The sequence below is a fragment of the Dysidea avara genome, chromosome 6 (genome assembly GCF_963678975.1).
Source record: "Dysidea avara chromosome 6, odDysAvar1.4, whole genome shotgun sequence".
NCBI classification, from domain to species: Eukaryota; Metazoa; Porifera; class Demospongiae; order Dictyoceratida; family Dysideidae; genus Dysidea; species Dysidea avara.
Genome location: NC_089277.1, coordinates 13806738 through 13821329, shown reverse-complemented (window position 1 = coordinate 13821329; position 14592 = coordinate 13806738). Strand labels below are relative to the sequence as shown.

General features: G+C 37.9%; 2 protein-coding genes across 2 annotated transcripts; one reads left to right on the top strand and one right to left on the bottom strand.

Moving 5' to 3' along the window:
• Positions 1–14: 14 nt before the first annotated feature.
• On the top strand, positions 15–9363 carry LOC136259163 (tripartite motif-containing protein 2-like). Its single transcript, XM_066052606.1, has 2 exons — positions 15–134; positions 6916–9363. The coding sequence occupies exon 2, from the start codon at positions 6919–6921 to the stop codon at positions 9118–9120; it is 2202 nt and encodes a 733-aa protein (XP_065908678.1). The 5' UTR covers positions 15–134; positions 6916–6918; the 3' UTR covers positions 9121–9363.
• On the bottom strand, positions 3108–4499 carry LOC136259270 (uncharacterized). Its single transcript, XM_066052758.1, has 2 exons — positions 4090–4499; positions 3108–3858 (listed from the first exon to the last, which is right to left on the bottom strand). Exons 1-2 carry the CDS (start codon positions 4497–4499, stop codon positions 3108–3110), a joined length of 1161 nt encoding a protein of 386 aa, XP_065908830.1.
• Positions 9364–14592: the final 5229 nt, after the last annotated feature.

Below are 14592 nucleotides of genomic sequence, written 5' to 3'. Positions count from 1 at the left end.
ATGGTGCGCGACGCTACAGACTGATTGTTTATTTTGCTGTCTCAACTCGGAAGTTCACGAAAAAACCGCTGAAGCTCGTGATTCTTGTGGTGGCATTTGAAGGTATACTGGCGGCTGAAGCACACGTACTTTTGGTAAGTGTACATATAACTTGTCAGTGTTGGTCGAACCAGCTTTGACTCTGCAGTTGATTGATTCGTGTCACGTCTATTTCATGTATTTGTTTGGCACTGGCCTCAAGTGTATTTTGCAGGAGTGCACAACGTTTTTTGTAAATGCTGTGCTCTTGTTAAGCCCACTCCAAGAAAATTCCTTGTTTCCCATTTCAAAAATACATGGGTGGGGGGTAGTCTCGTGCCCAGACCGCTTTTTTTTTCTTTTTGTGTCCTTTTTTTCTCCGCGGGAGGTGGAGCATGGGAGTTTTACCCCCCTTGTTTTTTCCACTTCGGGTGGCATGGGAAGGGCTGCCACCACCACTTATAAACATCTTGCCCGCCTGCTGAGCGAGAAGTGGAATTCCCCATATTCTGTGGTGATGGGCTGGCTCCGTTGTAGTTTGGGGTTTTCCTTGCTCCGTTCTTCAGTTATGTGCATCAGAGGATCACGCTCAAGATCCAAGTGTCCGTGTGTGCCTCCAGCAGTTGATCTTGCTGTCGCTGAGGGGCACCTGCCTGCCCATTGAACCCTGGGCATGCTGTAGGTTCTGTGTAGGTTCTTTTCTGTAGGTTATAATTAATTTTTCAAATATTTTGTTAGCATTCTATAGAGATGTGTGGGAGGAAGGGAGTGCCATTAGGGCCGGAGGAAAAAAAATTTTTTTTTTCTCCACCCCCACACAAAAAGAAAAAAAGCGGTCTGGGCACGAGACTAGGTGGGGGGTGGGTGGGTGTCATTATCCACTATTCATTATAGGTGTACTTATTTGCAGTGTTGGGCAAGTTACTTTGTAAAAGTAACTAGTTACATATTACAACTGAACTGTGACTATAGTTACATATTACCCATAAAATAAAGTAACTAATAATATTATATTACTTTGTGTCCACAGCCTTAAGCTGTCACGTGTGAAACTACCACCTTATCACGTGACATGATTGCGTTGTTGGACAATGTGCAAATCTTGGTTATAAGCAAGAAGCTGGTGAATAAGCTTCATTCAGTAGGCTTCGTTACTTCTTTGTGGCTAGGCGTTACTCAGAGGGTAACTAACGAGATTAGTAACTTCGTTACTTGTAGTAATAATATTACGTAATATTAGACGCGTTACATTTGTAAGTAAAGTAACTTGAGTTATATTATCCGTTTTTATAGCGTATTTCGTTGTATTACTGAGATACCACAAAAGTAATAATATTATGTAACACGTTACTCCCAACACTGCTTATTTTTGAAATTCATAACTAACATGCAGGTAAGAATACAGTAGAAATGTTTAAGGCCACTCCAACAAAACTCCTTGTTTCCCATTTCATTGACCTTAAAAATACATGCGGGCGGGCGGTTCATTATCCTGTATTCATTATAGATATTGGCACTAATTTTCAATTTTCATAACTAACTTACAGGTATGAATACAGTAGAAATATTTAAACTAAGAACCTTAACAGTGAAAAGCTAGCTAAAATGGCTTTCTGAATGCTAAACTAGTTACTGCTATGCTGCCTATGCAGTTACAGGATAAATAATGAATTTTGACAGCAATAATGAATGACCATGCGGGAAGAGAATCTGCACGTGTGGATGGGAAATGGGAAACCGATGAATTTTCTTGGAGGAGCCTAAGCTGGAAAAAAAGAGGTGGTTGACCTATTTCCTTCAGTTTGCTGACTGTTGAAGCTGGGAGTTTGGAAGTGTGTACGCATGAGCCCAATGGTTTTACATTAAAAAGTGTACTGGATCTCCTTGGGTGTTACAATCACTCCCGATTGAGGTAATGTGATAAGTACATGGTAATGCACTTGAAGCTCCACTAGCTTTTTGAAATCATGCAAGGGGGTGACACACAGGCACTCACTGCAGTAGATCTGTGACCACGGTCAAGGGTAAAAAATTCCAACCCACAATCGAATAGTTCTGAAATATCGTCACTATAAATCAAAGATTGAAAAAGGCTATTAGTCAATGCAAAATTTTGACCGGTCAAGACTTTGACTACGGTCGCAGATCTACCTACAACTCCTATCTACGTGACACCTCCTTGTCTCACACCAGACCAAAGATGCAGTAAAATATTATTATTAATGCTTTTGTTGACAAACTAGAAAGACAGAAAGGAGTCCCAGTCAAGAAAATAGTATGGTGACTCAGTGAATATTTTGCATATATGATCAACGAAACTTATTCCAAAACAAAATTTGGTCTCACACAATGTAGTCTGTGTATGCAGCGAATTTCACGTGCGTTTGAAAATTGCGTGTGGTTTGCATGTATGTAAAATGAACAATGCTATTGGAATATTTTGCATAAATGCAATATGCAATTTTCAAATGCATGTAAAATCCACTGTACTGAAAATTTTCTGTCTGTGTGAACATTGCGTATTGCATACTGCATTATTATTCATGTGATTATGTCAAGCACACAGTACGCAATATTCAAACGGACAGAAAATCCTCAGTACGAAATTATGAGTGATTCGGATATATATACATAATTATTAAGAAGTCTGCTACATGGAATGGACATTATTGTGCTTAATCATGGACACACTGTAATTTTTATAAACTAACCTGCAGAACTGACATGTTTTTGTTTCATTTTAGCACCAATGTAATGAGTGTTAAGATGTTGAAATAACTTCAGAGTGCTCCCTTCCAATTATCTGCCATTGAATTTGCTATATAAAATGTAAGTGATTTTTCAACCTTGCACTTAAACTTCCTCTTAATTCCTTCTGCTACAGCTCATTTTAATTGCTATTCACTGCTCTTGTCCGGAATCTGAAGTATCTATCACGTGTTGCGGGTTATTATGTCTTTTATTACATGTCCCCAAAATTGTGCAAGGAGTGAAATTACAACAAAACAACAGCAAGCACACAAAACATAAATAACAGCGAATAAACAAATAGTCCTATGTGTTTACCGACCACTCAGCACAGTTCCTTGCTAGAAATATTCTTCTAGATGCGGTAATAGATAATCCAGCAGCTTCATCAAGTAACTTTCTACATTGAGATCGCAAGATTGCCGTAGCTTGTTGAATATAGCCAGAGCATTACACAGTGAGGACAGTAATGATTGTAAATAATGGCCAAGAACACTAACTTCGATGGTATTATAGTAACAAGGAGTTCCCAATCTGTCCAGTTCTGATAAAATCTGTAAGTAATCTTCCTTGGTCTGCTTTTGATCTCTTGCAGATTCCAAATGTTGGATAGAGTCCAAAGGACATGTCAGCTCTAACAGCACAACTGCATTAGTTGATTTATTGTGAATCACTATATCAGGACAATAAGGAGTTATGATAAGTGATGGAGGGATGGTTGCCTGAGGAGACACACTAGCATACATTCCTGGTAAGTCAGCATAAACATGAATGGTTTGTGACTCCGCCAAAAGACCGGAGAGATTGGAAACTATGCAGTGCAAAACTTGGTCATGTCTGTAAGTAAAACGGCCTTGTGAAAAAGCAACAGGGCAACCCCCTAAAATGTGAGCAATGGTGGGACGTGTATTACCACACAGAGAGCACTTCACATCACACTGAATATGCCATTGCTGAAGATTTACTGGTGTGGGAAGGGTATCAGAAGCAGCTTGCAGGATAAAGGAAGAGTGACCAGGATGACACCCCAACAAAAGTCTGTTCCAAGTTTTATAGCAATATTCCGAACACACAGAGTCTTTTAAGCTTACACTGAACAGACAAAGTATCCAAATAATCATCATATCTAGAGCATTCATCAGCTGCTAGCAGTTTCTTTGAAAGCAGAGCCATTGGAAAAGATGACAACTGTAAATGTGCCTCAGATAAAAGTTGATAATCAGATGCTTGAGTCTGTAAATAAGCATCACCCAGATGAAGCTGCAGCCCCAACTGCTAGAGTGGGGGTCTCCAGATGTGCTGATGCAAGACAGGAGACTTAACTTGGCCTCTCTGGACACCACTGATACACTGGGACAACAGACACCAGGGTAGTAAAGTAAGGCCCGAGTAGCACATCTGGGAAGTCCCAACCACTTCTTAAGGTAGCGGGTAGCCAAATTCTCTAACTTACCAATAGCAGACTTAGTAATAGCATCCACAGACAAATGAAAATGTAATAGTGAAACAATATAGTTCCTGTATAACCATAACTTATATTCACCACGGATTGGTAGCAGGTCTGTGGCTGATAAGAGTTGAGACAGTGAGTCAGTCATTTTCTTGTTTGCAGCAGCTTTAGCGACACTCGGACACTTCCAATGATTTTCCCAAAAACTTAATGCTGCCTTCAGTGATTGACTTAGTGCAACCTCCAGACAGTTGTATGCCTTCTTTCCTATGACTGTGGCCATCAAACAAATAGGAGACACACTTGGAAGATTTAAAAGACAAATCCAGGTCTGCAGCCTTTCGATCAATTTGCTGCAACACAGAGGCATGTATTTCTAGGGAATCCGATATCAATGTCACATCGTCTGCATAAGCCTTGACTGAATGTTCCATAGAAGAATAATACTTTGGAGAAGGTTTCTGTTTACTCTTTAAACTCTTGGGAGAACAGTTAAGAGAAACATAACGCTTGGCTCTCTGAGCAAGGTAGCCAATCAACAGATCTCAAGTCGAGTATCTCAGAGACAGAAGAAGTGCAGGTATCTTCATACACTATTCTCCAAGAGCCATCTTAAAAATGCTCTGAAACACAGGCACGGTACCAACCAGGAGGTTCATTTCCTTGTTCTGTCCACTTTACATATATTGAAGAATCAATTGGGGGAAGACCCTCTGAGTTTGGCAATGGTAATTGGATGGTATAGCCATAGCCATGATTAAGTTCAGTAGCTAACTGTAGGAAAGGGTTGAAAGCCAACAAAAACATTATGGGGGACATAGTGTCACCCTGAAACACACCTCGATTAAAAGGAATTAGCAAAGTCTCCCAATTCCTAGTAGCAATAATAACAAATAACTGTGAATAAAATGATTCAACATAGTTCAGAACAGAAGAGGGAACTCTGACTGCTCTTAACATGTCAAAAAGAAGTTGATGTGGGACAGAGCCAAAGGCATTCTTCAAATCAAGAAAGGTGATCATTGCAGGCTTCCTAATTGATGTACTGTCTGGTAAAATTGCTGATAGTGAGTAAATGTGTTCAAAAACTCCGGGTACGCTGCTGATAAATCCTTTCTGAATACTTGTATTGATCACATCATTCTTCTGTAGGTAATCCTCTTAAACGAAAGCTATTGGTTTTGTGAAATAGTTTGCCAACCACAGATGTTAAAGCAATTGGACAAAAATTCGTTGGATCTGAAGCGATGCCAGCTTTATAGATTGGGCTAGTCCCCAGCAGGCTGGGGATGAACCCCTATCTAGTAGTTTGTTGAACAATGTAGCCATAAAATGATGGCTTGATGGCAAATGTCATCAATGCCAGGGGCTGATTTCATTGAGCATCATTGAAGTGTAGCTTTGACTAATGAAGGAGTGATGGGAGATTTATTAAACAGCGATACATCACAATCAGGTACAATGTCTACAACCCATGGCAGGAGATTGCAATACTGTGAATTATTATTAGAATAAGTTTGTGTAAAGTGTTGTGTTGCTTCAGACACACTGAACAATTACCCTACAGAATCCTTCATGGTATGAAGCTTTTTCTTAGCATACAACTAGGGGTTGCGTCTGAACTCTCGTTCATCTTTAATCACACAAAGATTATTTGTGATTATGCCTGCCTTAATGGCACTCGATTCAGGTAAACTGCATAATATTTTTTTAAAGAGCTGTGCTCTCATTAAGCTCAAAATGAAGATGGTGGTTAACCTATATCCCCTTCCAGCTGCCTTCATGAACGTTATTTTTGTTACTAGACCCACCAATATGTGAGGAGGTTGGAAGCGATCACGTGCACCACATGGTTTTGCATTGAAAAGCACACTGCACCTCCTTGGGTGATAAAGTCACTTCCGATTGATGAAATGTGACAAATACATGATAATGCACCTTAAGCCCCACTGAACAGATATGCTTTTTAAACTTGGGATGCATATAAATCATGTGAGATCTCATGCCAGACACAGTTGACATGCAAAGAAAAGAGTCCCAGTAGAGAAAATAGTAAGGTATCTCAGTAGATATTTTGCATTCAAAATTTGTACGATCAATAAATATCCAGCATGTATGGGATAACTGCAAATTTCTGACTAATCCAGAAAGACCACCAACACTGCTTTAATGCAAGAAAGCTGTCTTACCTTGTCTACATTTCATCATGATCGCAATGCTGTTTCTTTCACAGCTGTTGGTAGCATGCATCAAGAAATTATTATTGGCATGCATTGGAAAATGCTTGAAGAATGTATAAGTCACAGATTAAGGTGAATTTATGTGGTCAAGACTTCAGCTGCAGTTGCAGCTACAGTGCATGTCAGTATGTGACACCCGTACATGGCTGGTTCAAGTTTTAAATTAGAGGGTATCCTGACCTGTAGATTCCCACTGCAAAACTGATACCTTTTAGTTTAAATGCAACTGAACTGTGATACACATTTGAGCTGTGACGCACAGTGTGTATCACAACTTGGTTAGAATATCGAATACACGGTGTGTATTAGTGTGTGTTTAGACTACAATATGGTTGTCTGTCATGCAGCCACTCCAGTTGTCACATATCTGCCTGACACACTTTCATGTGTCTTGCTCTTGATCATAGATATTAGAGTTACATAATAATTAGTGTTAATATTTCCCAATCCTTTTATTAGTGAATGATGTCAGCAGTGGAGGTGAAGAAAGCTCAAAATAATTTAACATGTCCAATATGTAATCAATTGTTCAGCAACCCCAAGTATCTGCCTTGCTATCATTCCTACGGTGAAGGATGTCTGGAGAAGATGCAGGTACAATCCAAGATCATCTGTCCTGAGTGTAGGAAGGAAGCTAAGGTTCCTGCAGGAGGAGTGAAGGAATTCGCTACCAATTTCTTCATCAACCGACTTGTTGATGATTTGATTCTGAAGAAGAAAGTAGCTGGGGAAGAGAAAGTCAATTGTGACGAATGTGATGAAGATGATCCTGTGGTGTCATTTTGCCCTGACTGTAATTCATTTCTATGTAGTGCTTGTAATGACAGTCATAATCGTCAAAAGAAGTATCGTGGTCATGGTGTAGTACCATTAACTGAACTGAGATCAAACAAAGACACACCAGCCATCCAAGCTAAGGTGAAGATCCCACTTTGTAAGGAACATGATTATGAACTGAAGCACTACTGTGAGACATGTGATGAACTGGTGTGTATGTATTGTACAATGAAAGATCACAATGGCCACGATCATGACACTGTGAACAAGATGGCCAGTAAGCATCGGTCTCAGTTAAAGAAGGTCACCATTCCAATAGAAGAAATGATTCAAGATCTGTCTGGTGTACATTGTAACATTGACAAGATGAAGAAGAAGATAAGAAAACAAGGTGATGAAGTGAACAAGCAAATTGATCAACATTATGTTGAACTTGTTGAAAAGCTGATGAAGCAGAAAGATCAAGTGAAGCAACAAGTATGCAACACAGTGTCACAGAAAGAGAAGGCACTTACAACACAACTTGATGAAGTGGATTCAACACAAGCTGAACTTGTGAGCATGAAGGAACTGAATGATGCTCTAGAGAAGAGCTCTGACCAAGAAGCATTGTCTACAATGAAACAAGTGATTGATGGTATGCAACAACTGACTAAGAAGTACAAGAAACTGAACAAACATCCTGTGCAATGTGCCACAATGGGATTTATTGCTGTCAAAAATGATTTCCCACAATTTGGCTCTTTCTTTGCTAATGTAGACCTCTGTGCTTCTGAGGTAGTTAATCTTCCACAATCCATCGTTGTAGGTAAAAAAGTAGAAGTCACCATTATTACCAAGGATAGTATTGGAGATCATTTTTCTACAGGAGGTCATAAGGTATTTGTCCAGCTAAAATCATTTGCAGGCAATGTTACTGTTGGGGAGGTGAGGGATAACAATGATGGCAGTTATGTGGCTTTATTTGTAGGTGAGCAAGTTGGAGAGATAAAGTTACATGTGTCCATAAATGGTCAAAAAATTAGGGGAAGTCCCTACAACATTGCTGTGGTTAGGAATTACCAAGCACTTAACCTGCCTAACAAGATAGCGAATAGTAATGGCAGAATGGGTAAGCCTTTCGGTGTTGCATTGGGTAGGAATGGTGTGTGGGCAGTGTCTGACTGTTTGATTCATTGTGTATATGTATTTGATGGTCAGGATAAATTAACTGTAAAGTTTGGTAGCCATGGTAAGAATAATGGTCAACTAAATTACCCAGAAGGCATTGCATTTGATAATGACAATCACTTGTATGTGGTAGATAGTGGTAACCACAGAGTGCAAAAGTTTGATGTCAATGGTAACTACTTGCTACAGTTTGGGGACTCCGGTTCACATGATCGTAAATTACAGGATCCATATGGTATCACAACACATAACGGTAAGGCATACATTGCTGATAACGGTAACCATCGTATATCAGTGTTCCGGTACAATGGTCAGTTTTGCATCTCATTTGGCTCTGATCAGTTAGGTGGTCCCTATGATGTAGCAGTTAATGTCAATAATCAGTTGCTTGTTGCTGACCATAGTAATCACTGCATAGTCACCTTTACTCTTGATGGTCATTATGTAGGCAAGTTTGGTACACAAGGATCTAATAGGGGTCAATTGAATCAGCCATATAGTCTTGCCACTGATATGAATGGCTTCATCTTAGTGGGTGATCGCAATCATCATGTGTCTGTCTTTGACCAAGTTGGTAATTTCATTCATTGCTTCGGATCCAAGGGAACTGCAAATGGCCAATTTTATTACCCTTTTGGCTTAGCTCTCAGTCCTAATGGTAGCATCTATGTTAGTGACTGTGAAAACAAAAGGATTCAGATCTTTACCAGCTACTGACCTTATAGCAATAATGTGTTTATACTTTACAAGAAGAGTAGTGTCTGCATGTGTATAGTGTAACATTAATTCTGGTGTGTTTTGATAATAGGTATACTATTGTAGTTATACACATGTAATGGTTATTATTCTAATTTTGTAGCAATTTATTCTGGTAGTTGTAACCCTACACTGCATACCACATTTGATGTTTGTTATTATACCAAAGAGATTCTTTCACATGTATACATGATCATGCATGTAAATCAGGAAAGCTTGGCAGAAAGAAACCATAAATAAAATTTATCAGGTGGCTTGATGCACTCCTGAATTTATCCTGGCAAATTATTTAATCTTATATATATATTATGCAGTGCTGTGTTCTTTTTAAGCAACCACATGTGGAGGAATGCACTTGTATATTCCAGTGTATACAGTACCTAATATGGTTACTCTTAATTATGGGTCATTCCATGTCAAATCAACCAGGAATTTAGAGGTGTCTCAGATTTTGATGAAACTTGGTGTGTTTGTAGTACCTGTGGTGCTTATCACTCGTGCAAATTTTTAGCCCAATACACTGCATAGTTTCTGATTTATGACATCAAATATTTTGAATATTTCATGAAAAATTGGTTCATCTGTAGATACAAAATCAATCATATGTGTAAATATTTTTAAACACAATTTTCACTGATGGAAGACTGTTGATTGACCTTTCCAGTGATCCCTAAATTATGGGATATCTACTTACTTATGGTTTGAAAGTACTTTAACGAAAACTTTAATCCTATATATTTTTTAAAATGCTGCTTGAAATTCTTCAAATTTTTTTTATGAATAATGATTTGGTCATGATCTATGTTTGATGAAATTTTTGTGGTGGGACCACAATGGGCTCAAGAGATATAATGAATTATGTTTATGTATGCAGTGGAATTTTGTAGTCTATTATTGCTGTATGGGAGTGTACACCTCCAATAACCACTCACAACAAGGCCATGACAAGTTTGTCTTACAGAGTGAAGGTGTCTAGGTACAGTACAACCTGTATTAGTGACCACCTGTATTGAAAGACCATCTATGTGCTGCAGTTCTTTAATTGGATATTAATGTATAGCGCTAAAGCATCAACTTTTTCTAGCAAATCCAAAAATAGTCCTTATTAGACAGGTGGACTTTAAATTACAGATCTAACCACCATGTGTCCATATAACATAGCATGTGAATGTTACATCATCTCTTTAAAAATACCTTCTTTATTAAGTTGAATCCCACTGTAGTGGACTTAGCGCTATTTAAGTTGCGTGCATAGGTAAGTATACAACAGAAATCCTCAAAAAGGATACCAGGACACCTTGATAACCAGGATGCCTGTTTATAATCCCACTCTAGTAGTATAATAAAATATATATGTGACTGGATTTGCGAAAAGGGGTCTTCCACAGTAAATCCACACACATCCAATTTACGAACTTTGAAACTTCATAACTTGGAATTGGAAAACAATATTTAGTGAAAATTTGGTCAGTAGTGAGCACCAACATACGTAGATTAATAGATGGAGAAAATTTCAGGTTTGTATCTTTCTTGAACACAAAGTTATGGTCTTCCAAGTTGGATGTGTGTGGAAGACCCCTTTTCGCTAATCCGGTCACATATATAGATCAAGATACTTCTGTGGCTTCTGTGATAAGAGCACTTTATTATTATGGTCCTAGGAATGGAGGGGTTTTACTGTATACTGTACATGCATTACTTGCACCTCAATGTGTGAAATTAATCACTAAATTACTTTACATTCATGACCACTTTGAAGATCAAGTCATAAATTCATGTACATACTCATGAAGGAGGTAAACATGTTGACCAAATTTTCATCTGTACTTAAAATTTTCCTGTACTGATCTTCAAAGCGTGAATGCAAAATACTTTGAAAAACCATTTAGTAATGACAGTACTATAAATCACACATTGAGGTGCTTTAAAACCTCTTGGTACAAGTAATGCATCTACTGTATACAGTGTATTCCTTGGACCACAGATAAAGTGTTTATTTTTTGAGAAACCACAGACTTGTCTTGGGTCCAATTATATGTAGAATTATAAAGTGAGATCATGAACAAATAAGATGTCCATGTATCCTTTTCGAGGAAGTCTGTTGAACCTATGCAACCATGTACGTAATTTGAATAGTGTGGAGTGGGGCTAAGTATGTAAGTGCACTATGGTGGGATTTGACTTAATAAAGTGTTTTCAAAAGGATGGTACAACATTCACGTGTTTATGGATGCATGGTGATCTCATTTAAAGTCCACCTGTCTAATAAGGACCATTTTTGGATTTGCTAGAAAGGGTTAATGCTTTGGTGCTGCACATTAATATCCAATTAGATAAACTGCAGATAGGTGGTCTTTCAATACAGGTGGTCACTAGTACAGGTTGCACTGTACCTAGACACCTTCACTCTGTAAGACAAACTTGTCATGGCCTTGTTGTGAGTGGTTATTGGAGGTGTATACACTCCCATACAGCTACAAAATTCCACTGCATACATAAACATAATTCATTATATCTCTTGAGCCCATTGTGGTCCCACCACAAAAATTTCATCAAATATAGATCATGACCAAATCATTATTCATAAAAAAATTCGAAGAATTTCAAGTAGTATTTAAAATATATATATATAGGATTAAAGTTTTCAATAAAGTACTTTCAAACCATAATTAAGTAGATATCCCATAATTTAGGGATCACTGGAAAGGTAATCAACAGTCTTCCATCAGTGAAAAATTGTGTTTAAAAATATTTACACAGTGCGAAGTTACGATTGATTTTGTATCTACAGATGGACCAATTTTTTCATGAAATATTCAAAATATTAAATCAGAAACTATGTGGTGTATGGAGCTAAAAATTTGCACGAGTGATAAGTGCCACAGGTACTACAAACACACCAAGTTTCATCAAAATCTGAGAGGTGACCCTAAATTCCTGACATGGAATGACCCTTATTGAAGTCTTCACACATGAACAGATTGGGAGATATGAGATTTCAACCCATGATAACTGAATGAGAAGGCCAATAGCTTTTCACAGTAAATGCAACCAACAAACGACCACGCATACAGGTAGCATGTGTAAACAACGTATAATAACAAATTGGTGCAAACCCATTCTGCAACATTTTGCTTTATTGTTACCTTTAGTAGTAAAAGTTTTATTTACTGCATGGCAACTATAGTTATAATTATTTCAATGCTGGTCACTGTAAAGCTCTAATAATATAGAGAGTAGGATAAAGAGAAGAGGAAGGAAAGGGAATAATTGCTAAACATGTTTGACACTAAATCTGTTGCCACAGGCATATGCATTTTGAGATCTGTGACTGCATGTTTTATGAAAGTGTATGCTATATGATATAGCTCTATGCTCCATGGGCAGCTGCAGGAATTTTGCATGCTATACTGATTTGTAATGAATGTATCACATATAATGCATACACAGCTAAACACATCAAACATATTCCACTGACTGCATAGTTTAGAAAGCTACTTGAACATTGCTTGATAAATCATTACTAAATTGAATGTAGACATTTTGAGGCAAAGGGATTAAATGTGGTAGTAATTGACAATTGCTGGGGGCACACCTATACAGCCACCACTCACAAATTTTAAACAATTTAAAATATCATAATAAGATTATTATGGGTGATAGCTAAAAGACTAAATAAATGTCTCCAACCCATGTATATAAAAACAGCTATATGGACTATCTGACTTACATATCAGCACAGGAGCAATCAATCAACATATAATCATTATCATTAACCATTTATCATGCACTATCTGCTAAAAGCTGAAAGCCTAGCTATACAGCAGAGACTGAGATGGAAAGTCCCCACATGTAGTAGTGCAGGAATTATGAAGCACTTAGCCTGCCTGATAAGATGGTGAATAATAATGATAAACCCTGGAGAATTGCAATTTGTAGGAATGGAGTATGGGCATGCAGTATCTAAATGTTGTGTATATATTTTGATAGTCAAGATCAGTTTGTTAGAAAGTTTGGCAGTCGAGATAGTAATATAGGCCAATTCAGTGATCCATGAGGTATTGCATTTGATAGTTAGAATCACTTGTATGTGGCTGATACTGCATGGCAACCACTGACTACAGAAGTTTGATGTTAATGGTAACTGTAAAGCATTAATACAATACAATACAATACAATTAATTACTCAGCTAAAATTAATGTGTTGCTTAAATTATTAATGTTAGGTGATTTGATAGAACTGCTGGATAAACCATTCCATAGGACTGATTGTAGAGTGGTAAGGCCACTCCAATTGGTAATTATGTTTCTGGTCCACCGCCCGCATCCTTTTTGGAGAATGTGAAATTTCAGAAATACATGGGTAAAATGCCCGCATTAGCTTTTTGAAAAATCTGGATTTTAGAAACAAATATTGGGCTGCAACAAGTATGCTAAATCTAACTATCTAAGTGACTGTCATAATTTGTATTTTATCATTGAAAACCTGCAAGAAATGGGCAGAGTGCATGGTACGAATCGATATACTCTAATAGAACAGTCAGTAAATCACAAAAATACTCTAATTGAGCAGTCACTTCATTGCTGCTTTGTTGCTGAATTCCGCCCGCCCGCACCTAAAACTGATTTTCAAAGGACCAGAAACATAATTACCAATTGGAGTGGCCTAATAAGGGTACAGGTAAGCATCAATTCTTGAGTGTAGCTTTAAAAATCATTGGCTATGGCCCCGTGTATAGCTTGTTGTTTGGATTAGGCAGTTTCAACTTGGACTTGACTATGAATGATTTTGTACATCTTAACCAGTTGCAAATTTTTGCGTCACTCGTCAAGAGTTGGTAGGTCAAGGTTGTGTAGTATCTCTGCTACACTGGCCCAGGGCGAATAGTTGTTTGTAATAAACCTGGCAGCTCTACACTGGACTATCTCTAACTTGTGTATATTACTCTGTGTGTGGAGACCAAACGATTGATACATAATATTATTCTAAAATGGGGCGTATTATTGCTAAATAACACATTTTCTTGATCTGTAGAGGGCAAGAGGAGATGTTTCATCATAAGAAAGCATTGGCGGAGTTTGCTTTACAGGCAACATGTTGGATATGGTTTGCCCATTTGAGGTGTTCGTCAATCATAACACCTAGGTAAGTGGCATTTTTAGATTGATGGATTTGATGTTGTTTCATAAAGTATGTCAAATCAGTTGTTAATAACCAGTTAGTAATCTTGAGGTGTACACACTTGCTAAAATTGAAAAACATTTGCCAGTCTTCATTCCATTTCACTATGGCATCAAGGTCTCTCTGCAATGCTAAACAATCCTCAATATGTCTGAAAAGGAGTAGTATATCATCAGCTTATACTCGTATTTGAGAGTTCACAAGAGCTGGTAAATCATTGATGAAGCAAATAAATAGCAAAGGATCCAATA

Excerpts from the sequence above, each read along its gene's own strand:
- LOC136259163 (XM_066052606.1), top strand. The coding sequence starts at position 6,919 with ATGATGTCAGCAGTGGAGGTGAAGAAAGCTCAAAATAATTTAACATGT.
- LOC136259270 (XM_066052758.1), bottom strand. The coding sequence starts at position 4,499 with ATGGCCACAGTCATAGGAAAGAAGGCATACAACTGTCTGGAGGTTGCA. Across the intron at positions 3,859-4,089 it reads GTGGTGTCCAGAGAGGCCAA|TGTAAGCTTAAAAGACTCTG; the intron begins GTTAAGTCTCCT and ends TTGTCTGTTCAG.